Source organism: Oncorhynchus clarkii, chromosome 3 (assembly GCF_045791955.1).
Source record: "Oncorhynchus clarkii lewisi isolate Uvic-CL-2024 chromosome 3, UVic_Ocla_1.0, whole genome shotgun sequence".
Lineage (NCBI taxonomy): Eukaryota > Metazoa > Chordata > Actinopteri > Salmoniformes > Salmonidae > Oncorhynchus > Oncorhynchus clarkii.
In genome coordinates, this window is record NC_092149.1 from 32,602,153 (window position 1) to 32,628,577 (window position 26,425).

At 42.0% G+C, this 26,425-nt stretch overlaps 1 protein-coding gene across 1 annotated transcript in view; it reads left to right on the forward strand.

Annotated features, from left to right (window-relative positions):
- Positions 1-26,425, forward strand: part of LOC139393465 (mannosyl-oligosaccharide 1,2-alpha-mannosidase IA-like) — a 208,066-nt gene that overhangs the window by 128,942 nt on the left and 52,699 nt on the right. Inside the window, exons 3-4 of the mRNA XM_071141983.1 lie at positions 2,175-2,290; positions 17,592-17,672. Coding sequence (XP_070998084.1) covers positions 2,175-2,290; positions 17,592-17,672 — 197 coding nt within the window. The remainder of the gene's footprint in view (positions 1-2,174; positions 2,291-17,591; positions 17,673-26,425) is intronic.

Here is a 26,425-nt window from a genome sequence, read left to right on the forward strand (position 1 = left end):
CACAACAAACCTGCCAAGAGAGGGCCGCCCACCAGAACTCATGGACCAGGCAAGGAGGGCATTAATCAGAGAGGCAACAAAGAGACCAAAGATAATCCTGAAGGAGCTGCAAAGTTCCACAGCGGAGATTGGAGTATCTGTCCATAGGACCACTATAAGCCGTACACTCCAAAGAGCTGGGCTTTACGGAAGAGTGGCCAGAAAAAAGCTATTGCTTAACGAAAAAAATAAGAAAACACATTTGGTGTTTGCCAAAAGGCATTTGGGAGACTCCTCAAACATATGGAAGAAGGTACTCTGGTTAGATGAGACTAAAATTGAGCTTTTTGGCCATCAAGGAAAAAACTATGTCTGGCGCAAACCCAACACCTCTCATCACCCCTAGAACACCATCCCCACAGTGAAGCATGGTGGTGGCAGCATCATGCTATGGGGATGTTTTTCACCGGCAGGGACTGGGAAACTGGTCAGAATTTAAGGAATGAAGGATGGTGCTAAATACAGGGAAATTCTTGAGGGAAATCTGTTTCAGTCTTCCAGAGATTTGAGACTGGGACGGAGGTTAATCTTCCACCAGGAAATGACCCTAAGCATACTGCTAAAGCAACACTGGAGTGGTTTAAGGGGAAACATTTAAATGTCTTGGAATGGCCTAGTCAAAGCCCAGACCTCAATCCAATTGAGAATCTGTAGTATGACTTAAAGATTGCTGTACATCTGTGGAACCCATCCAACTTGATGGTGCTGTATAAGTTTTGCTTTGAAGAATGGGCAAAAATCCCAGTGACCAGATGTGCCAAGCTTATAGAGACATACCCCAAGAGACTTGCAGCTGTAATTGCTGCAAAAGATGGCTGTACAAAGTATTGACTTTGGGGGGTGAATAGTTATGCATGCTCAAGTTGTCTGTTTTTTTGTTGGTCTTATTTCTTGTTTGTATTTTGCATCTACAAAGTGGTAGGCATGTTGTGTAAATCAAATGAAAGAAATGTAGAAAAGATTCCAAGGGGGGTGAATACTTTAGCAAGCCATTGTAATCGAGGGCAGAGGAAAGCTGAGTTGGGATTTGCAGGGAGGAGGCTAGCGTGACGATTAGAGAGTTTGACGTCTGTCTCCGCCACCCAAACCACATCAGACAAGCCAAACCCTTGCCGTCTTAGCCGCCCACTGCGTTGCACAGTCTGGCCAAATTCAAATGACTCCGGTTAGAGAAACTATCAGCTAGAATCGCTCCCCTTTTTGTCTCCAGTGTTCTGTTGCCTCTGCTTCATGAATATTTTGTCGCCTCAGGATACAATTTTACATTTGCATATCTGACGAGCTACACAATAACTGCTTATAGGAATCGCGCCACTTTCATGTGCCAGGTTGCTGTGTTGCTGTGTTGTTGCGTCAGATAGACACAGTCTCTGTGTTGAGCTCTGTTTAGGGGTGAACATGAAGTTGCACATCATATTTTTAGCAGAATCGGTTACTGTACCTATAGTTCTGTTTTCAAGCCCTCCAGTGCATGTAATGGCTAGTCCTGCGCTATATGTTAGTTTCTACTGTTGTTATCACTCCATTCTCAGGCTTTCAGTTGGTGTGTCTCTCCTGCAACTATTTTGCTCAATAACACAATAAGGACACATATTCCTCTGTTCACAGCTCTTTCCATTACAGCCAGCCACGAACCGCATATTTCTTCATATGAGAAGAAAAAGACCATCCAATCTTGCTCTTAGGGGCTGTGGGATTGAATAAAAGCCTCTGAACATTGCTTATTAAGGTTGTGATGGGAATTTAATAACCTCAAATGAAGTGCATCTAAAACCAGCCATTGAAGCATAGGGATCACAGTTCCTGTACTGAATACAATTAGGAATGCAGCAGGCTAGACTGTTACTGTTCATCTTGGAGGTAAATGCTTTTCATCCAGCCTACACAATGTCATACCAGAATTCGAGATTCAAAATGCAGACGTGATAGCTGTAGTTGGTGCCACTGTGGTTTGGTATTTCAGGGCATTTCTTAACTTTACTTTGCAGTCTTGGTACTTCTGTCTGCTTTATGTCTCTGAGCCTCAACTCTAGTCATTCTAATTTCTCCCAGAACAAGAATGCTGTATGATGTCTGGCACTGCAAGTCCCTATACCCCATGGTTCTGACTGTTCTGTGTCCTGTGTGTTTTGCAGGTGGTTTGAGGGGAGCCTCCATCGTGGATTCTCTGGACACGCTGTATATAATGGGATTAATGGACGAATACAATGACGCAAAGGAGTGGGTGGAGACCAGCCTGGACCTGAACTCGGTAAGATCAAACTCACTCATTTGATATTATCTCTGCCATTCATGTTGGAGGACCAATCGTCTAACACAAACACTCCCAGTAGGGGTCTTAGTGCTTCGAATGATTTTAGGCCATCTATTTTCCCCTGATTGACCAAGTTTTCAATCCCTCAATTTTATTGGATAGTTACTCTGCCATGTATGTTGGAGTACCAATCAACTACCCCAACACTAGAAGTAGGATGTCTGACTTGGCCCGTGTTAGGTTGACATACATACTTAATAAAGTTCTCACCAGTGGTCTTACTGTGCCAGGTTGATTTTAAGTCGATTGTCCCCCGATGGACCCAAAGTCCTGTCCAGGGAGTGGGACAGTTTGCCAGAGCTATAAAGGACATTCCAGATGGAATAAAGGATGTCTTGTGTGGCCAACCCTGAACAACTGATCCATTCTAACCACTCTTTGTTACTGTGCCATGGGATTATTTTAACTCTCCCAGAACTCTGTGTGCTGTGGGATTGGATGAATAAAAGAGGGACAGACTAAGAGAGAATGTATGTGGAAGCATAGAGAGAGAGAGAGGAGCAAGAGAGAGGAGGTCATGGCCTCCCCATTGTGTAATTCCATGATAATAGACTTCTTCTCGGGGTCGGTAACAGAGAGGTCTGCCAGTTTGGACATTATGTGGAAAGTGAGTGAGTGAGAGTGATGGTGCCAGCCAGCAAGGTATGCGCCGCCAGGCTTTGTGTGCCCTGTTGCTAACGGACTAGTTTATAGGCCCTCCGTTCCACTCTGTTTCCACACTTTGTGTAAGTCCCCCATTGGGATAGTTAATTTTGTCCAAAGGCTATTTGGTTTAGTCACTAATCAAATATCGCCTCTCTGACATCTACTGGCTAAGAGATGTCTTTAATGTGTTACGGGTATAATAAATTATCACTCAGAACATGACATCATAACCAGTCTAATAATGTTAAACGAACAGTAACACATACCAGTGTTTACAATAGAAAAAACAAATCATTAGGAATTATTAATCAGCAATTACCATGTGAATAGCTTCACAACCTTAAAGTTTTTTAAGGTGTACAGTTCAATAAAATGTAAAATGAATTTCAGAATTAATTAACAACAATAATTAACATATTGAAAAATAACTCATTAACCTGTTTATTTATTTTGTGTGTGTGTGTGTGTGTGTGTGTGTGTGTGTGTGTGTGTGTGTGTGTGTGTGTGTGTGTGTGTGTGTGTGTGTGTGTGTGTGTGTGTGTGTGTGTGTGTGTGTGTGTGTGTGTGTGTGTGTGTGGGTGGCCTATGAGTGGGAAAGTGGGAGGTGTTTCTTTAGTTTGATAAGTTTATTGAAGTCTGGGGTGCTGGTTGACAGGGCAACTCGGAGGTCATGCTGGCTGTCCAGTTTGTTTCTGCTTTGAGTTTGTTTTCAGCACTGCCATAGCAGAGAAGCCACTTTCACACAGATAGGTAGTGCTGAACGGCAGCATGATTCTGGTTGCATGACAGGCGAGAGCAGGATATTCTCCCACTACGCTGCACCAGAACTGTGGCAGTGTCATTTCCGGGAAGCGCATGCTCAGTCCGTGATCAAATGACAGCTCCACCAGCTGATCCTCTTCGTTGCTTGGCAACGCCTCCCATCTCCACTCGAAAGGGGCCCCGTCCCGTATCTAGTCGTCTTGTTTCCTGTTCTCCTCCGGGAAGTAGTCGCAAAATTGTCCCTGCAGCTTGAAAAGATGCTGTTTAATGTTTGTTTTTTTCAGTGTGTCGCCGTGTGCTTTGTTGATCAGATTATGAATCTCGAAATCAGCATTGGGAAACATGTCAATACTCCCGTTAGAAACATGATTTGCCCAAATGGTAAGCTTCATCTTGAAGGCATCCATTACATCCCTCTGTACAAATCGATTGTGCCCCCTCCATTGCATTGACACATTGAGAGAATTCAGATGATCAAAAATATCCACCAGGTAGGCAACCTGTGCGAGCCATTCCTCACAATCGAAATGTTCGGCCAGAGGTGACTTCTTTTCCGAAGGAAACGCAGCAATCTCCGCTCGAAGCTCATGAAAGCGACCCAACACTTTACTCCTGGAAAGCCAGCGGACCTCTGCACGATAAAGCACCTGCTGGTACTCGCTCCTCATATCCCCACAGAAGGCCTGGAAACACCTGCTGGTACTCGCTCCTCATATCCCCACAGAAGGCCTGGAAACACCTGCTGGTACTCGCTCCTCATATCCCCACAGAAGGCCTGGAAACACCTGCTGGTACTCGCTCCTCATATCCCCACAGATGGCCTGTAAACACCTGCTGGTACTCGCTCCTCATATCCCCACAGAAGGCCTGGAAACACCTGCTGGTACTCGCTCCTCATATCCCCACAGAAGGCCTGGAAACACCTGCTGGTACTCGCTCCTCATATCCCCACAGATGGCCTGTAAACACCTGCTGGTACTCGCTCCTCATATCCCCACAGAAGGCCTGGAAACACCTGCTGGTACTCGCTCCTCATATCCCCACAGAAGACCTGGAAACACCTGCTGGTACTCGCTCCTCATATCCCCACAGAAGGCCTGGAAACACCTGCTGGTACTCGCTCCTCATATCCCCACAGATGGCCTGTAAACACCTGCTGGTACTCGCTCCTCATATCCCTACAGAAGACCTGGAAACACCTGCTGGTACTCGCTCCTCATATCCCCACAGAAGGCCTGGAAACACCTGCTGGTACTCGCTCCTCATATCCCCACAGAAGGCCTGGAAACACCTGCTGGTACTCGCTCCTCATATCCCCACAGAAGGCCTGGAAACACCTGCTGGTACTCGCTCCTCATATCCCTACAGAAGGCCTGGAAACACCTGCTGGTACTCGCTCCTCATATCCCCACAGAAGGCCTGGAAACACCTGCTGGTACTCGCTATGTGTAAAGTCAGCAACAATAAGAAGTGCAGCGTACGCACGCCTGTGTGTAGCCGTAACGTTGTGTAAAGTCAGCAACAATAAGCGATGCGACGGTATCCCTTCAAAATAAAAGTTTCAGTGTGGCGCTTACCTTTCAATATAATGTTTTAATTATTATTATTTGTATTATTGAATATATTTTTTTTAAATTCTTGCACAAGTCCCACTTATATCCAGCAACTTCGCACACAGCTGTAGAAGAGAAGTGGAACAACATTCCAAAGGTCACAATCAACAGCCTGATCAACTCTATTATGTTGTGCTGCATGAGGCAAATTGGTGGTCACTCCAGATACTGACTGGTTTTCTGATCCACGCCCCTACCTTTTTTTAAAGGTATCTGTGACCAACAGATGCATATCTGTATTCCCAGTCATGTGAAATCCATAGATTAGAGCCTACTGAATTAATTTCAATTGACTGATTTCTTCATATGAACTGTAACTCAGTAAAATCTTTTAAATTGCTGCATGTCGCTTTTGTATTTTTGTTCAGTGTAGATGGTTCCACGGTTTTCAGATTGATCCACTAAAGAGCTTTGTGAGTGATCAGAAGCCATGTTGATTTTCTCCACAAAGTCGAGTGGAGAATAGAAGGCTACACTTAATGCTGTGGGAAATAGAGATGTATGAGGGCAGACTCAAAGTCAAGTGTATTTGTCTTTGTGCTGCTGAGTGAATTAATTAAGTCAGAAGAACGTCTCTCTCCTCTGCTGCCGAAACTAAAACAAACTCCCCAAAATCCTGCTGCAAATCCTGACGAGTTCCTATGGAGACGGAATACTCCAATCATACACTTTCCTCCAGTGACTCAACCAATTAGAAAGACAAGAGCAACTTCAGAATGCCTCCATCTAATGTTAACTTTGCAAAATTCCACAGGCTGTTTATCCGTTTCAAGCCCGATTTAATAGTTGGAGATGTCAGTGTTGATTAGTGTTTTGGGGTTTGGTGGTCTCTGGCTGCCCGAGATAGAGATTTCGATCCTTCTCTTATAGCCCCATATTAGTTTTCAAGGGGTCGTTTTCTTCGGGTTTCGAGTCCCTTGGTTAGTCTAGCGAATGCTGTGGGTAAAAAGAGGGGATAAATTGTTTTTTCCTCTTGCAGGTCTCCAGTCTCAGTCTCTCATCAGGGTGGCTAATAGAAAGTGATTAATGAACTCTTACCGGTTGGCTTTTATCCCCTATTGACAGATCTATCCCCAATTACCCCTCCTTCGAGGCTCTCGCCTTCAATTCTTCTCTATTGCCTTTCTCAGCTCGCCGTTCCTCCATCGTAGTCATTCTAACATCTCTCGGATTCCGTCTCTCAGAGGAAAAGTCTCAGTGAGGTTTGTGATTGTGTTTTAAAGAGAACAGGCCACTGTGATCTATCCAGACGGAGCAGCTGTCTCTTGTGGCTTCAGCGCATCGTTTTTTTCTTCAGCGCATCGTTCTCTCTTAGATATTCTGAGGGCAAACTGGGTAACTGTGCAAGTGATCACAGACAAGCTATATCCTTATCCTCTTTGTGACATTTCAGTATGCGTATTCCTTCGTACGTCAACGGAATAGGCCTATAATCTACACTAATATTTCTAGGCCAATGACAGGTGAGTCTCTCCCTCAAGGTCTAACTAAAATAGGAAAGGTTCCCTACCACCTACAACCTAACCATTATTAGAAAGGTAATTAAAGTTGCACTAGAAAACACCAGTGCTCTTAACACAGACCATCAAGTGACTGGATAATTAGAACATCCAGGCCCTGCAATTCCAGCAAGATGTCTGAATTGAGACTTCAGTGTTAGAGAGTCTCTCATGGGTGTCGTTTTGGAGAGGGCTGAGGGGAAGGAGCTTTGTTTATCTCTTGTGTAGCGTGTCGCTTTTCCCTGCCTGGAGGGAGCGCAGATGCTTGCATATCAAAGCAAAGTGTATGTAAACAGGCCAGAAGCACAGGGGCAAAACTGAGAGGCAAGAGAGGGGAGCCTTGCAATGTTCCCGCAGGCTGTTGTTACACTGAAAGGTCAAGAGAGTGATGTGTGATGTGAGAGAACACTTAATGTGCTCCCTGATTTGGCCAAGAGATTCATGTGTAACGGGACCAGGCAAAGCACTTCAGGGACCCATCCTGCTTGGTTGTTTGCACCAAACACACCAGGTTAGATGTGTTACTGTGTTTTTGCTCATGGTTCTTCTACAGTACCAGTGACATTTTGGACACACCTACTCATTCAAGGGTTCTTCTTTATTTTTACTATTTTCTACATTGTAGAATAATAGTGAAAACATCAACACTATAAAATAACACATATGTTTTGTAGTAATCAAAAAAATGTCAAAATAGCCACCCTTTGCGTTGATGACAGCTTTGCATACTCTTGGCACTCTCTCAACCAGCTTCACCTGTAATGCGTTTCCAACAGTCTTGAAGGAGTTCCCACATATGCTCAGCACTTGTTGGCTGCTATTCCTTCACGCTGTGGTCCAACTCATCTCAAACCATCTCAATTTGGTTGAGATCGGGTGACTGTGGAGGCAAGGTCATCTGATGCAGTACTCCATCACTCTCCTTCTTGGTCAAACAGCCCTTACACAGCCTGGAGGTGTGTTGGGTCATTGTCCTGTTGAAAAACAAATGATAGTCCCACTATGCGCAATCCAGATGGGATGTCATATCACTGCAGAATGCTGTGATAGCAATGCTGGTTAAGTGTGCCTTGAATTCTAAATAGATCACTGACAGTGTCACCAGCAAAGCACCACCATGCCATCACACCTCCTCCTCCATGCTTCACAGTGGAAACTACAGTACACATGTGGAGATCATCCATTCACATATTCTGTTGGAACCAAAAATCTCATATTTGGACTCATCAGAACAAAGGACAGATTTCCACCAGTCTAATGTCCATTGATCGTGTTTCTTGGCCAAATAAAGTATTTTCTTGTTATTGGTGCTTCAGTATGAGATGACTCAGTTTACCAGTGCACAATGGTTTCTTTGCAGCAATTTGACCATGAGTCTTCTCTGAACAGTTGATGTTGAGATGTGTCTGTTTCTTGAACTCTGTGAAGAATTTATTTGGGCTGCAATTTCTGAGGCTGGTAACTCTAATGAACTTATCCTCTGCAGCAGAGGTAACTCTGGGTATTCCATTCCTGTGGCGGTCCTCATGAGAGCCAGTTTCATCATAACGCTTGATGGTTTTTGCGACTGTACTTAAACAAACCTTTAAAGTTCTTGAAATGTTCCGTATTGACTGACCTTCATGTCTTAAAGTAATGATGGACTGTCATTTCTCTTTGCTTACTTGAGCTGTTCTTGCCATAATATGGACTTGGTCTTTTACCAAATAGGGCTATCTTCTGGATCCAGCCCTACCTTGTCACAACACAACTGATTGGCTCAAAGGTATTAATTAAGAAGGAAAGAAATTCCACAAATTAACTTTTAACACGGCACACCTGCTATTCGAAATGCATTCCAGGTAACTACCTCATAAAGCTGGTTGAGAGAATGCCAATAGTGTGCAAAGCTGTCATCAAGGCAAAGGTTGGCTACTTTGAAGAATCTCAAATATATTTTGATTTGTTTAACACTTTGTTGGTTACTACATGATTCCATGTATGTTATTTCATAGTTTTGATGTCTTCACTATTATCCTACAATGTAGAAAATAGTTTAAAAATAAAGAAACCATTGAATGAGTAGGTGTGTCCAAACGTTTGACTGGTACTGTACGTGTGTCTCTATTAAGACGGAAAGAGGATATCTATTATGAATTGAAACCCACAGTGCACCCTTCTTACTTGCGCTATATCCTACGGTAGATCCGTAATGTCCTCAGAGGTCAGCTTGCGGTCAAGAGCGGGTTAATAAAATCCAGTCACGCAGAAAAGATGGAAAGAACACGTTATCTGACCAGAAAAGCAGACATTCATGTCTTCAAATGTAGTTGACAAATAGTTTGACTTTTGTTAGCAAATGCCGATGATGGAAGAAGAGTATGTATATCTGTTCTATTCGCCCTCAGAGGAATATTGGTACCTCAGGCCAAAACTGTGCTGTAAAGTTGTATAATTGGCCTGAAACTTTAATCTGACAGTAGAGTGACCGTCAGCTGAGAGAGCAGCGATTCACTTTCTCAGTCCCCCAGAGATTGGCCTGATTGATCACATACTGATTGACATATCCGTCGTGCCCTTATTGAACCCCTATTAACAAAAAAAACCAATGCCTTAATTGTGAGAAATGACACGTTACTTCAATTAGAATTGCTTCGGTATGAGATGACTCAGTTTACCAGTGCACATTTGCATAATGCGTTTCTGGCAATCAGTAAGTGCCTAGATATGATAAACAGCTCATATGCAGATTCAATAATATGTTGCTTATAAAGAAAGATGTGATCATGGTATGCTTTGATAAAAAAAATAAAAAAAAGCGTTTTATTCTAAACAATGCTGGGTTATAAATCAAATGTTTTGCATACTGTACCCTACACTTACTCTGCCAGAACATGAATTGTTGCTCCAAAGACAAGTAGGTTGTATTCGTTCATCTGCGACTCCCGGCTGTTCTAAACTGGAAGACCACCCTTGGGTACAAACTTGTTTTCCTTCCTTGTTTATCAGTTGGTTTAAGTAGGTTGGCGTTTACTATCTGATTTCTGGAAGCTCACTGTGCAAACTTAGTAGACCTTGCAGCTGTCTAGGCTCAAGGAGCAGATCTGGATCAGGCTCTTGTTGTTTACCTCAGTAGGCCTGTTGGCTGACCTGATCTGGCCTCATGTCCACAGTAAACGTGGCTCCACAGGGCTCCAGTCATTAGGGCTGCTGAAACCAGAGGGCATGTATCATATGAGGGGCTGCTTGACTGAAGATGCCATGCCCCAGCCATGAGGTCAAGACATCCTGCTGACACCCTATCTCTGCTGGAGGAGAACAATGTGTGGGTGGTTTATTACAGATACTATATACTGTTATTTACTGTAACACCAGTGACGTTTGAATTCCGTCTCTAGCCTTAGCTCTTGACGTGGGTCGGCAGAGATTGGCACTGGCTCAATGCCATTAGGTTGATGATCAGAGATGAATTGTGATGGATGGTAAACAATGTTTTCCTTGTATGCTCTGCACAGATGTGTTTATAGGATTTTCAGATGAACATCAGATTAGAGAATGATAAGACAGAATGGTATTTTGGCCTTTCAGCCAGTATAGTGACAGTGCTCGGGAATCCATTTAGAGATTTGGATGAAAACATTGATCTGATGTACCATTGGCACACACACAGGAACAAGGACGTGTGTCATGCCGTGTGTGTAGGTGGCAGGGGAGTCAGGCGCAGGAGAATCAAACTTGGTATAAATGGTGTCGTTTAATAACGTAAAACAAAAACTCCAAAACCAAAGTACATAATAAAATAAATGTGGGTACAAGAACCTGTCGCACACCAATCCTTAAATCATGAGCATGACAATAAGCAATCTCTGACAAGGACATGAGGGGAAACAGAGGGTTAAATACACAACATGGAATGAATGGGATTGGAACCAGGTGAGGAGGAAGACGAGACAAAAACCAATGCAAAATGGATCAATGATGGCTAGAAGACCGGTGACGTCGACCGCCGAGCACTGCCCGAACAAGGAGAGGTATCGACTTCGGCAGAAGTCGTGACAACGTGGAGGAAAAATGGACTGAACAAGGAGGGAGAGATGGAATGAGAGAGAGAGAGGAGGAGGGTCCCATGAGTTAAATAAAGGTTAAATAAAAATAAATAAATGAGAGACCTGCATTATGAGAGCATTCTCCTTGCCTGTGAACTCCTGGAGACACATGTCTGCTGTCGTGTTCTTGTTTGTGTGTGTATTTGTGTCTGAGTGCCTTTGTGTGTACTCTCAAAGAGAACAGCTTTGAGGTGCATTCACCAAACCTTTTTTTCTCAATAACTCCCCCCTCTTCAATGCCTTCTACTCCCCAGACAATGGGAGAGATGGGGGGATTGTGAGTGATAGAGGAGGACGAGGGGCTGTAATTCAAAGTTATCACCCTAGTGACATTCATTTATTATTAGTCAGTCTCTTATTTTGCCATAATGTATTCAGTGAAGATGTGGTACAAGACAGTGTCATGGGTGTGTATGTGTTAGGGAGAGAGAGATGGATGGATGCATTTTGGATAAGATATGGAATAGCCTATCACTATGGGATAGATTGTTTTCTGTACATTCCCTGATGAGTTCAGAAATCTGAACTTTCATAAAGTATGCAGCCAACCATTTCGACTGTGTATTTCGAGAATATATTGGCCTATAAGACTTTAATGATTTGTGGTGACGCCTTCTATATTGCCCCCTCTTAAAAATGCATCATGAAGAGAATGGAACTCTGGTAGCAGAATGATTGTGTTGCATTGAAATCAAAGTACCTGATCTATCACATCTACTCCACCGCTAACAGTCTTATGGCTGGCAGTAAAAATGGCTGGCAGTATTTACATAAAAGATAAAACACATCTAGACTAAACAGGAAGATCGTGAACTCTTGACCTGTGTTGTTTTGATGACTAAAGAAAAGTTCAAAGTGTCCTCCCACCCGTTCCAACCCAAGACCTTTTTGATATGTTGTGTTTTTGTTGTGTCTCAGCTCCAGTTCAAAAAGCTGCCCTCCACTGATGCCTATTAGAATAATGCACTACTAGGAACACAGCCTACTAATAATAATGGACCACATACTCTGTTTTGATCTCCGTTAACTCCGTTGGAGAAGCCTCTCTCAGCAGCCGTTATATAACATTGTTTGTGATAATACAGTAAATGCGCAGATGTGCTTAAATGAAATGACGTTACCTCATGCTTTGCTCAGACTCTGTCTTTAAACCAAAATCTATTTAAATGTCGTCAACTAGCGAATCAGCTGATCAGTAATATAGTCTGCTAATCAAATCAAATGTATTCATAAAGCCCTTCTTACATCAGCTGATGTCACAAAGTGCCGTACAGAAACCCAGCCTAAAACCCCAAACGGCAAGCAATGCAGGTGTAGAAGCACGCTGGCTAGGAAAAACTGCATTATAAGAGCACCGATCTTTGAATGTGTGATGATGTCACCACTGTCACAACATGTAAAGGCCCAACATTACTTGCTGTAAGTGTCCCTTTTAGTAGTGAGAAATTAGCACGAGCGCTCCTTCCCCAGGTCGTGCTGTTTAGCATGCTCCAGAGGTTAGCAGTCATTAAAGCTCCGGTGTCTAGGACAGCCTAATTATGGACGTGATGCTAATCAAGCCCATAATTACTGTACATTTTCAAAAACAGCCCTGGATTTACATCCTGTTGGTGACAGGAAAGGAAGGAGTTCTGAGGAACTTCTGTTCACAGCAACGGTATTAGCAGGGTTACAGCTTCCAGGTTGTGGACGAAAGAGTACATGAGTGACACCACCTAATTGGTCCCTTTCATAATCAATCCGTGCTAATTAGTGAAGTTGAGTTAAATCACAGCTCTGTTGGTTTAACACCAACTTTGATTTAGGCGTGATCTACTCCTCTATTTAAATACTGGCTTATCTGTTCAGTTTCCCACGAAACTCAATCTATTTGCTTGGTTTCCGAGTGCAGATTTTGCCACAGGTTTGAATCCTAGAGTCTGGACGTGCAGTGTGTTGTGTACCCAATGGCTCTGATAGCCCCGGATTAGGATTAAATCATACCATTAATGTTATATTTGTGCCTGAGCAGTCCATTGCAGGCCTCAATAACAGTCTCATTTGCCCCTCTTGCACACTGAAAGCACAGCGGGATGTGCCAATCAGGCTTATGTCCCAGTCTAATCTTGGCAGAGAGAGTGATCAAAACCAGTGCCATGCTTTGTTGAATGCTCACCAACCGAAAAGCAAGCATCAAACAAAGACAACATTGTACACTGTACACTGAAGCAGAACATTAACAAGGCACAACAGCAATGTACTCCCCCCCCCCCATAGATAATTTGATTCACTAGACTAACTTTTTTCATAACCTCCTTTCAGGCAAGCTGTGGGATATATATATATATATATATATATATATATAGCACCATTTTTGGATGCCAATCTGGTAGCATTTACAACACACACACAGCCCCTAAATCCACATTGGATTACATGTTCTGTTGTGTAGCTTCATTATTGGTCAGCTGCTTTATGAAATAATCAAATTGCCCTCCGGAATGTGCAGTGAGGGACAAAGAGTCAGACCTTTACATGCCTATATAAGACCATTTCTAAGACTAGGGCTGTTGCAGTGAGCGTTTTACACCGGCAGTCATGACCACAGTAAAATCCTATGTGACCGCTAAGGCATGGTAATCTCCTGTTATGCACACTGGACATGCTTTGGTAGTACCCAAGTCGCCAGGAACGTGCTTTTAAAACTCACCTCACTGTGATAATCAATTTGAAGAAAGAAGTTCAACAAAAGGTTGAAACTGAGTGGAAAACATGGTCGTTGTGGATGTTGTTTCAAAGCCTAACACAACAAAACGGACAGTGCTTTCTAAGGGGATGATTAATTCAAAACACAATTATGCATATTATAGATTATACATACACATAGGCCTATTATGAGCCCAAACCCAAACGGAATGAAATTATGGAATTAAATGGAATTAAAATGATGATTTTGCCGATATACAATATATAGCCTAACCATATTACGCTTGGAAGATAAACGTTTTTAAAAAACGATATCTTTAGTATATAATTGGTCTACCCTAAATTAAGCAAATCCAGAGTTAGCCTACAAATGTGTATTTGATTTTGAATAGCCAAGTAATAGGGCATTTTTTATATTAATAGGCTGACGACACATTACCTTTAGCTACAGAATATCTCACCACTGTGCGTTTCCATCTCCTCTCTCCTTCATTCCTTTCTCCAGGTGCAGAGAGAGTGGTTGTCAACAGTTTCATGAAATATGTTTCGCAGTGGAGCATGTTACTATCAATGTTCCCGAACAGATTTCCCTTGGTTCCCCAAGCTACTGGGTAGCTGCAGCAACAGGGTTGGAGAGCTCATGGCATACAGAGTTTGTGCTGATTATCACCTGTCACACCGAGAAATAACCAGAGTAGCCTACCCAACGTGAGTGAAACGAACGGCAGGAAAGTGGCCTCCATTCGCTATTCGAGTGAATACGGGCGACATGTATTTTTTTTATCTTGCCCCTGTTCCTGCCTATTTGATAATGGGCCATTCTACATCTAAACAAATTCGACATGTTAGTGAAGACAATGTTAAATTGAGAATAGTCCGATGGGTGAAAATATGATCACTTCATGGGAAAACGGTGTGTGCAGCCTGAGACGATGTCAAATCGTTAGTAGCCTATAGTCGCATCATGCATCCCGTATATCTTTTGACTTCTAAGGCATTTTAAGGTTTGTATCATTCACAAGAAAAGTTGCCAAATAACTCTAAATCTAGCATATACCGTAGGTCCTGTTTCAAATAATCAATTTTACGCTCAACATAGCCACTTCAAATGCGTACTCACTTTGGAATGGGGAAAAATATAATTTCTGTTTTATTCAACTAAGTTCAATGCTATTCTTCTTGGTATTAAATCATACAAAATAATGGCACTGGCTTTATAAGCATATCTTGTCTACTAAATGAACAAGCCTACAGCCTATGGCATGGCACATAGCCAGCTAACATACAGTAGGCCAACTCATATTCTGTTCTTCTGAAATACATTTTCTTCATATCATAATGTTTCTTTAGACCTGCCTAAAATAAATCATGGATTTACTGTGAGGGTGTATCTTCAATTGACTTATTAGACTTTTTAAAATGTAGATATTATAAAGGTGTTTATGTTAATTAACGATCAATTACGGTGAAACCGGTAGGCTTTTGCATGACAATAACCGGCTGACAAAATGCAATGACACAGCCCTATCCCAGACTAATCATTTATTTGAATAGTGCAACTCCTTCTATACAGTATGAATAGTACTGGAGGTGGTGGTGCTCTTACAATAGAGAGAGGATCATACGCAGAATGGTTTTCTTCAGGGTGGCAGTAACAGAGGCAGTTAGAGCTGGCGTGTTAACTCTGACAGCCCTGTGTTGTCTTCTAATTAGACGCACTGCTGAGCAGAGTTAGGCGAGAGAGGCAGGGAATGAAAAACAACAGGCTTGCCTTTATTCCTTCCTTCCTTCACCTGATTTTAGTTTATTTTCCACTCTGCATAGCACTGGAAAAGTGGAGCAATTAAATGTGCACACATTGCTTTTTATTTATTCGCGTGAAAAGCCTTCTGGGGAGACTTTGGATTTATTAGTTGTTTATTGTTTCACCCATGATAATACTGTATGGGTGTGATGCTAAGATTTAATCACATTGTTTTTCAGGTGAAGTGGTTACAGTGGATTTCGCGTTGAGCTTTCCCAAGGCGATCTGCTTTGTTTGCAGCGGAGCCTCAACGTGTGTGGTCTTGGACGTAGATGCAAGACCTAATAATTCCCTGTGATGCAAATTAACAATGTTATATTGGGAAATAAATGACTGGAAAACATCTGGCAGAACAAATTGCAAATTAAGCACAACAATGTATTTTAATTACATGTTTTTGAAACGCTTATATAATATAAATTCGTTATCAATGGACCCAATCAGCATCGAAGCCTCTGGAATAAACCACTCATACTAAATGAACTGTTATGAGACGTTTGAAGAGTGATTTACAAGGCTTGTGTTTGGTAGCATGAGTCAGGTCAGTTGAACCGTAGTCACCATTATGGTCCCCTCATTGTACTTTATGGCTGTCCTTACCAAAGTGCCAACATCACTGGTGACAAATTAAAAGTCTGTCCCCAATCACCACCATCTTAGGTCCATTATAGAACGGCCACTCATCTACGGGTTGGCAAAACGACTCCTCTGGGTCACCATGGCAGAGGATTGGCAGTTTGTCTTACAGAATGTCAGTGGTTAAACTGTCTTGAAAGAGACGTGGCCAACTTCTCAGTCGCACATTAGCCCAGCAGTTATTACCTAATAATGACATCGTGCAAGGCTGGAATTTAACAGCTGTGAAGAATGTCAAACTGTAGCACCCATCTATTGAAAACTTTTTTTTTTAAGTACATGACTTTACTTTGTGAGTTTCTCATACAGTGTGTACAAATGTATGGTCGGAAAACGATAGAGTCGCTCCGCATCTTTACTCTGGTTCTAGATTGGATGTAATTAACCTCTCCAGCGCCACCCAATTACAGTTTCCTTATCGTGGCTTCTTGAGATAGCAATTTCCTTCTTGAAGGGTCTCCAAGTCAACAAGCACCATCGTCACCTCAACCTTGGGTGAGAATGAGTGTCTATAATTATGGTGACATACCGCCATCTCATTCACGGACACGTGTTAGTCCTTAACACCTCTTAACTTCATTCCCATAACACATGGAGCAGTGCCCTGATAAACTCGGTCTGACTTTGGCGAACAGCAAATCGCTCCAGGAGCTATAATAATAGATTTGACAGAGCACTAATTGCACTCTGAGATGGTGTATTCTGACAGCTTAATCTTAACCCAGTTGCACCATCCTGATAGTTGTGTCGAAGCAGACATAACGGGAGATGGAAAAGTAAAGCCTAGCACAGTTTCGCCACTTTCAAATCCTGGAACTAACAACAAAGATAATTGGAAAGGCCGCAAACGTGATGAGAAAACGCGAAAAAGAGTTAGGAGTGGAAAGTCATCCGTGAACTAGACGGTGTATATTTTCTAAGGCTGCCAGAGGAGAATCGATAGTCTGCCGCGGTTCTGAACATTAGACATAAGAGTGACTAAAATGCAGCTAACATTATCGCACGCCTTTGACTCTCTCCCCTGGCTTTATTGAAATGTTCCCTTCTAGAGACTTTATTTAACGTATATAAATGTAGTCTTATAGGGCTGTGGGTGGGAAGCATTACTAGTTCTAAGATGGGACAAGCCTACTCTCTAGCCAACGGCTACTGTATAACAGTATCCATAACTCCACTGTTTCAATGGGCAACACGTTGGCCATTCATGTGTATCACTTTTATCACTGTGAAGAGATCTTCACATATGGATTTCTGACGTACTTCTATGGCTCAAGAGCGCAAACATCAAATTCTCGTTCATTATTATTGAACAATTAAAAATGTAGGTTTATTCATGATTCATTATTGATTATGTTTTTAACCTCTATATCATCACACGACTGATTGGTTGGTGTTGCCATGCGACTGTTGACAAGAAATATGAGTTATTTTGACTAATCATTTATGAGATTGGTCTGTGTCTTGAATGGAGCATTCCACCTCTGATGCAGCGTGATCTCTCTCTTACAGAACGGCGAGGCTTCTCTCTTCGAGGTGAATATCCGTTACGTCGGTGGGCTGCTCTCTGCGTACTACCTGACAGGAGAAGAGGTAAGATTCATTAATGTCTATTATACCCCTCGATTCAGGAAGAACCGGTCTCTTCCTTTATTGAGATTTGGCCCTGCATTTTGAATGATGAAGGAGTTGTGTTGCAAAGTCATAAAACACACACACACACAAACAGAAACAGGAAATGTCATCACATAGTCAGTGTGTAAAACATTTCTCAGCTCACATAACTCCCACATGCCCTTTTCCCGGCATGACCACATTACTGTCACAGACATACAGCGCAAGCACACATCTGCACTGACCCACATGTGAACCTCTGCATTACCAATCTATGACCAATGTACTATGAACAGAGTGGAGGTCAAGCGTGCTATATAAAATAACATCTGCCCAAGCATAGTACATGACATGATGCTCTAGGCTGTTCAGATGAAGTGGGGACAATCCATGCTGACGCCAAATTAATGGAAAACAAGTCCAATGACATAGGAGCGCTTGAGAGTCGGCTTAATGGACATTGATTTGGAGGCTGAGTGAGTCAGGGAGAGAAAGCACAACATTTCTCTACTGCAGAATATTCGTGAAATATGAATATACACTACAGGTCAAAAGTTTTAGAACACCTACTCATTCAAGGGTTTTTCTTAATTTTTTAAAACTATTTTCTACATTGTAGAATAATAGTGAAGTCATCAACACTATGAAATAGCACATATGGAATCATGTAGTAAGCAAAAAAGTGTTCAACAAATCAAAGTGTATTTTATATTTGAGATTCTTCAAATAGCCACTCTTTGCCTTGATGACAGCTTTGCACACTCTTGGCATTCTCTCAACCAGCTTCTTGAGGTAGTTACCTGGAATGCATTTCAATAAACCGGTGTACCTTGTTAAAAGTTTGTTTGTGGAATTTCTTTCTTTCTTAATAATGCGTTTGAGCCAATCAGTTGTGTTGTGACAAGGTAAGAGGGTATACAGAAGATAGTCCTATTTTGTAAAAGACCAGGTCCATATTATGGCAAGAACAGAACAAATAAGCAAAGAGAAACAACAGTGCATCATTACTTTAAGATATGAAGGTCAGTCGATATGGAATATTTCAAGAACTTTGAAGATTTCTTCAAGTGCAGTCGCAAAAAACATCAAGGGCTATGATGAAACTGGCTCTCATGAGGACCGCCACAGGAATGGAAGACCCAGAGTTACCTCTGCTGCAGAGGATACATTCATAAGAGTTAACGGCACCTCAGAAATTGCAGCCCAAATAAATGCTTCACAGAGTTCAAGTAAGAGACACTTGTAAACATCAACTGTTCAGAGAAGACTGTGTGAATCAGGCCTTCATGGTCGAATTGCTGCAAAGAAACCACTACAAAAGGAATCCAATAAGAAAAAGAGACTTGCTTGGGCCAAGAAACACAGGCAATTGACATTAGACTGGTGGAAATTTGTCCTTTGGTCTGGAGTCCAAATTGGAGATTGTTGGTTCCAACTGCCATGTCTTTGTGAGATGCGGTGTATTTCCCAACGTAAAGCATGGAGGAGGAGGTGTTATGGTGTGGGGGTGCTTTGCTGGTGACACTGTCTGTGATTTATTTAGAATTCATGGAACACTTAACCAGCATATCTACCACATCATTCTGCAGCGAGACACCATCCCATTTGGTTTGGGCTTAGTGGGACTATCATTTGTTTTTCAACTGGACAATGACCCAACACACCTCCAGGCTGTGTAAGGGCTATTTGACCAAGAAGTAGAGTGATGGAGTACTGCATCAGATGACCTGGCCTCCACAATCCCCTCAACCAAATTAAGATAGTTTGGGATGAGTCGGACCGCAGAGTAAAGGAAAAGCAGCCAACAAGTGGAAACTCCTTCAAGACTGTTGGAAAAACATTTCAGGTGATGCTGGTTGAGAGAATGCCAAGAGTGTGCGAAGCTGTCATTAAGGCAAAAGGTGGCTTTTGAAGAATCTCAAATACATTTTGATTTGTTTAACACTTTTTTGATTACTACATGATTCCATATGTGCTATTTCATAGTTTTGATGTCTTCACTATTATTCTACAATGTAGAAAATAGTACAAATAAAAATAAACCCTTGAATGAGTAGGTGTTCTAAAACGTTTGATCAGTAGTGTATGTGGAAAAGAACAGCGTGTAAAATCAATATTGTCACATTATATCACCATACAGCCCACATAGCACTAAACTCAGTTTAGATTTTTTGATGTGGATGCCTGTTGCTTGAGCTTCAATTCATTCACACACAACTGTCATCATTGTTTATATCCATTGCAATTATTAATGGTTATACTTCTTATAGTAAATTGCTCTTTCAAAGAGCATACAGTGGAAATGTTCATATTAATCAGAAGTTGGTAAACAAATTGTTTGCCTAGGAAGCTTTCCTCATAACTTCCCTCATTTCTCTCTCATGTTTGGAGTAGAGGAGGATAGAATCTGATTAGACATTGTGAAATGCACTTTAAATTCTTATTGTGAAATGCAAATGCAATCAGATGAGTAAAATTGCTATAGGCAGCCCTTACATCCCTTCTCATAGTCTGTCACTCCTAAAGCTGCAATGGGGTTCACACTGGCATTTGTGTTTGTTTTCCGTGACATTTCTCGGTACAATCAGTTGAGGCTCCTCAGAGGAGGAAGGGGAGGACCATCCTCAGTGATTTTCAGATTGTTTTTTTTTCAATTAAAAGGTTATCCTTTTTAGATAACTATACTAAATATAATCACATCACCAAATAATTTATTAAAACATACTATTTTGCAATGAAGGTCTACAGTAGCATAGGATAGCACAATGGTGTAGCCAGAGGATGCTAGTGTCCATCCTCCTCTGGGTACAATAACTTCAATACAAAACCTAGGAGGTTCATGGTTCTCACCCCCTTCCATAGACTTACACAGTAATTATGATAACTTCCAGAGGACGTCCTTCAACCTATCAGAGCTCTTGCAGCAGGAATTGTCATGTTGTCCACACAATCAAAGAATCAGAGAATTAATCTAGTACTGAAAGCATATGATACAGCTAGCTAGCACTGCAGTGCATAAAATGTGGTGAGTAGTTGACTCAAAAAGAGAGAAAGACAATAGTTGAACAGTTTTTAACAAATTATTTTCTTCCAAAATAAAGGATAATTTTTTCAGTTTCACTTACTTAGCTAGCAAATGCAGCTAGCGAGTTTAGCCTACTCAAACACCCTGCTCAAACAGAAGGATGATATGTTAGCTAGCTGGCTATGACTATCCAACACAACACTGGATCTCTTCCAAGTCAAGGTAAGCTTTTGGTTGTATTAATTTATTGCCACCGGGGCCCGCCGGTGTAACTGCTTACTGACTGTACACTGTAACGTCACTGCATGATTGTAGCGTGTTTACTAACATATTAGCTCTATTAGCTATGTTGACTAGGACGTTACTTTAGCCAATATGGTGACAACGATGTAGGCTGCGTGTAGCTGTTATGATATGGTTTGGTTTGGAAAGGTTTTTTCGCCTGTTCACATACAGCTGATGTGTTTTGAATTGACGTCCACAAGTGACAAAGGGAAAAGATGAGAGTCGGAGAGCCCATAGATGCGAGAAGGAATACAACCTGGCTTTTATGAAAGTGAACTGTGTTTACGTGTGATCAGGGGTGTATTCATTCCGCCGATTCTGTTGAAAAAATTATCTTAAACAGAACAAAATGGGGATAAACACATCTGCATTTTCCCAATAGAAACTCTTGTTTGCAATTGTTGGACTAATGATTACACCCTACATCAGCTAGATGCAGGCAAGAGGGAGCAAGGCGGTATTTAATGTGTCACTGTCTGTTCATTTGTCACTGTCTGTCACTTCAAAGTTTTCTCTCTGCCTTTTGTGTGCCTACGTTGTAAACTTTTGTTCATAGGCCAGGTTGTAGCAACGTCATGATGGGTATATTCTGACCATAGTTCTGTTAGTTTATTCTTTGTTGTAGTATGGTCAGGGCGTGAGTTGGGGTGGGCAGTCTGTTTGTTTTTCTATGTTGGTTTTTGTGTTCGGCCTAGTATGGTTCTCAATCAGAGGCAGGTGTCGTTAGTTGTCTCTGGTTGAGAATCATACTAAGGTAGCCTGGGTTTCACTCTTGATTTGTGCGTGTTTGTTTCCGTGTGAGTGTTTTGGCCACACGGTACTGTTTCGGTTTTGTAAATTCACGTTGTTATTTTCTGTTTAGTGTTCGGAGTTTGAATTAAAAATCATCATGAACACTTACCACGCTGCACTTTGGTCCGATCCTTACTCCTCCTCTGACGAAGAGGAGGAAATCCCTTACAGTATAAGGATGTAATATCCTAAACCTATCGCTGTTACATTGAACTGGGTGAATGGAATATGAATGACTGTCATCTAATATGCTGTCATCTTTTTTATTTTATTTTAATTTGACCTATTTAACTAGTCAAGTCAGTTAAGAACCAATTTATTTAACCAGCAATTTATTTATATTCAATGACGGCCTAGGAACAGTGCCTTGTTCAGGGGCAGATCGACAGATTTTTACTTTGTCAAATCGGTGGATTTTGATCTTGCAACCTTTCAGTTACTAGTCCAATGCTCTAACCACCAGGTTACCTGCCATAATATAAATAAGGCCATGCTCATAAAAAAGTTTTTTTGTCCTCCCTCATCATAAACTGCACTGACCACAACTGCTGCCAATTTAAAGGAAACACCAACATATAGGGTCTTGGGCCACCATGAGCCAGAACAGCTTCTCAGTGCACCTTGGCATAGATTCTACAAGTGCCCGGAACATTATTGGAGGGATGCGACACCGTTCTTCCACAAGAAATTCTATACTTTGGTGTTTTGTTGATAGTGGTGCAAAGCACTGTCTCTCAGGCGCCGCTCCAATCTCTCATAAGTATTCAATTGTGTTGAGACCTGGTGACTGAGACGTCCACGGCGTATGGTTTACATCGTTTTCATGCACATCAAACCATTCAGGGGCCACTCGTGCCCTGTGGATGGGGGCATTGTCATCAATAGCCATGGTAGCCAAAATAATGGGCAAAAATAAGGCCCAGCATTTTTATACATGATGACACGTATTAACTCAGGAAACACACCTGTGTGTACGTACCTGCGTTCAATTTACTTTGTATCCCTCATTAACTCAAATGTTTCCTTTATTTTGGCAGTTACCACATCATACAGTTGAGTGCAGAACAGTACAGAAGTACAGAAGTGTGTTTTCCCTCTCATTCTTCGTTTGAGGTGGTGTAGTGCTACTGGGTTACGGTGTGCCATTCCATTCCACACTGCCCGGCCCAGGACAACGGGTCTGCTGGAGCGAGATTTATCGTCTCCGTCTCCCACCGCCACCCCTCTTCTCCTGTTTTACCCTCCACACATGATGAGAGAGGCAAATTGAGAAGCCACCTTTTCCTGGAACCATTCTCGAGTTAGCAGGGAACGTAAATCACTTTAGACAGTTAACAGGGGGTAATACAGGTGTGTGTGTGTGTGTGTGTGTGTGTGTGTGTGTGTGTGTGTGTGTGTGTGTGTGTGTGCGTGCGCCAGGGTTTCCGTTAGCTGGTAATAGCCAAAATGAAAAGCCGATAAGTAAAATTTGCCGCTGGCATATTTAGCATATTCATTGATTGAAATCGATGTCGATGTCGATGTACTGTAGCATGAGAGATGCTGATGCAGCTCAAACAGCTGTAGAGCTACTATTTTTATTTATCAACTGGTAAGTGAAGTGCGCTTCCCATTCGCCATTTAAGTGCATAGGCAGCTAGGCAGGGTTCAGCACGTCACACACCACGTTGTAATGAGCTGGAGGCAGTATGCATTTTGAAAACATATACTTCATTGTTTGAAACGTGAACATTTTACTATATATTATGAGGCATATCTTACCTTGCTTCAAAGTAGCCTTTCCAAAATCAAACTAACCTAAACTAACTAACTTATTTCATGTTTTATTGGTTTTTATTTATCTCTGTCACATGAAACCGCTCACAATGGTGTTTTCCTGCTAATTGCATTATGGAAGGAACATTCGCGCATAGCGGCATTGCTGCACTTATAATTTGAAGAAATAAATGTTTATCAACATTTTATGCTTAATTAACATTCTGATCTGTTGCATGTGCCTTATTGCTTTTTAATAATATAACTCAATCGCTGTTCTCAAAAAAAGACGATTCAATGCAGCGCGTAGTGGCTTAGAGTAGGCCGAGGCTATGTCAGATTGCCTATATTTCTTCTCCTTTCTTTGCACAGGAAAATGTTGGCCTTTTTATAAACACATTTCATGCAATTCTCCTCCACTTTCTATGACTGGAGACATTTGTAGAATCTTTTGAATACGAGACAAATTACAGGGTAGCCAACTCTCCTCACACTGACAAAAAGATCAATAAGAATATCCATAAGTTAGGCCTACGAACAGCGGAGACACAAATACAATATGACGTCCATCTAACCTGGAGGAGAAAATTGTCCCCCCCCCCCAAAAAAAACAGTGTCACTGCCCTAATGATGAAGACAGTCAATATGCACGCTCACCGGGGATATGGCCAATGTTCTCCGCTAGTGGGCTTAAAGTTGCACTTAGCCATCCCGGATCCGGGATCGTGAATACAGCCTCAAGCTCATTACTATAACGCAACGTTAACTATTCATGAAAATCGCAAATGAAATGAAATAAATATGCTAGCTCTCAAGCTTAGCCTTTTGTTAACAACACTGTCATCTCAGATTTTCAAAATATGCTTCTCAACCATAGGAAAACAATCATTTGTGTAACAGTAGCTAGCTAGCGTAGCATTTAGCGTTAGCATTAGCGTTAGCATTCAGCAGGCAACATTTTCACAAAAAACAGAAAAGCATTCAAATAAAATAATTTACCTTTGAAGAACTTCAGATGTTTTCAATGAGGAGACTCTATTAGATAGCAAATGTTCAGTTTTTCCTGAAAGATTATTTGTTTAGGAGAAATCGCTCCGTTTGGTGCATCACGTTTGGCTACCAAAAAAAAAACGAAAATCCAGTCATCAAAACGCCGAACTTTTTTCCAAATGAACTCCATAATATCGACTGAAACATGGCAAACGTTGTTTAGAACCAATCCTCAAGGTGTTTTTCACATATCTCTTCGATGATATATCGTTCGTGGAAGTGTGCTTTCTGTCCTGAATCCCAGGAGAAAATTCCCGCAACTGAAGATTACGCACCAATTTAGACAAAGGACACCGGGCGGACCCCTGGAAAATGTAGTCTCTTATGGCCAATCTTCCAATGATATGCCTACAAATACGTCACAATGCTGCAGACATCTTGAAGAAACGACAGAAAGTGCAGGCTCGTTCCTGGTGCATTCACAGCCATATAAGGAGACATTGGAAAACAGAGCTTCAGAAATTCATTCAAGTTTAATCTTGGTTTCGCCTGTAGCATGAGTTCTGTGGCACTCACAGATAATATCTTTGCAGTTTTGGAAACGTTAGACTGTTTTCTTTCCAAAGCTGTCAATTATATGCATAGTCGAGCATCTTTTCGTGACAAAATATTGCGCTTAAAACGGGCACGTTTTTTTATCCAATAATGAAATAGCGCCCCCATAGATTCAACAGGTTAAACTAAAACTTTTTCCACAATTGTATTTTTTAAATATTGAGATATGCCTGGCGGTGTCTCTCCGCCTTTAACTGACAGTCTCAACTCAACAATCGTCTATTTGGTATTTGCCGCGCACTATTCCCAAATTCCAGGCCCTTTACAACTGTAGGCTATGCCATTTAAAAACAATCCACAGAGGCGAATGATCCTCTGTGGCCGAATCATGCTTTCTGGTGTACTAGCCTATGTTGAATGATTTGATTGATTTATGTATAGATAGGAGTAAGCTAATTAGGCCATATCATTTTGGTGTTCCACCTATGTATTCTAACATCCTCAAATTGCTCGTGGGAATTCGGTAAGAATGACGCGCGTCGTTGCATCCCAGTTGCATGTTCTGTTGAGATGAATTACCACATTTCCGTCGTTCTGAGAACCGCGGGTGGACATCCTAATCAGGTTATTCAACCAATGCATATGGGTCCAGTACATTTCTTATATGTCCAGTACATTTCTTATATGTCCAGTACATTAAAATGCTGCCGGTCAAGTCTCCGCTGCCACATTTTCCTGACGGAAACCCTGGTGTGTACATATTATGGGACAGCAGAACCAGTTTCACTGGAGGACATTCGGGTAGCACCCGATGGTAAATTGATGTTGGAGAACAATGATGACTCCGTGTGGGATTGAGATGAGAAGTGCTTAGATTAGGCCAGAGTAACACCCGCCCATTCATAATGCTGGTGGTATGATTGGGTCTGTTGCTGGCGCAGATAGAGACCCATGGGGTTCCTTGGCTTACAGTTTGACCACTGCCCCCAGGTTAAGTACCTTGCATAAAGGGTTCTCTCTGGTCAGTGCTCTAAACGCAATGCTGAATCGTTGTTTTATGGTTTATGCTGTATTCTTCAAGCTCTTGTTCTGTTAGTATACTGCTGTACACTCTTAGGGGGAAAAAAGGTGCTATCTACAACCTTAAAAGATCCTTCGGCTGTCGCCATAGGAGAAACCTTCGAATGACCCTTTTTTTGTTCCAGGTAGAACCCTTTTGGTTCGAGGTAGAACCATTTTGGGTTCAGTCAACCTTGTGTGAACATTGCAGTGGGCAGAGTGGAGGACAGACAGACAGGCAGAAGGAGAGGCAGTGGCAGCCATGAGAGGA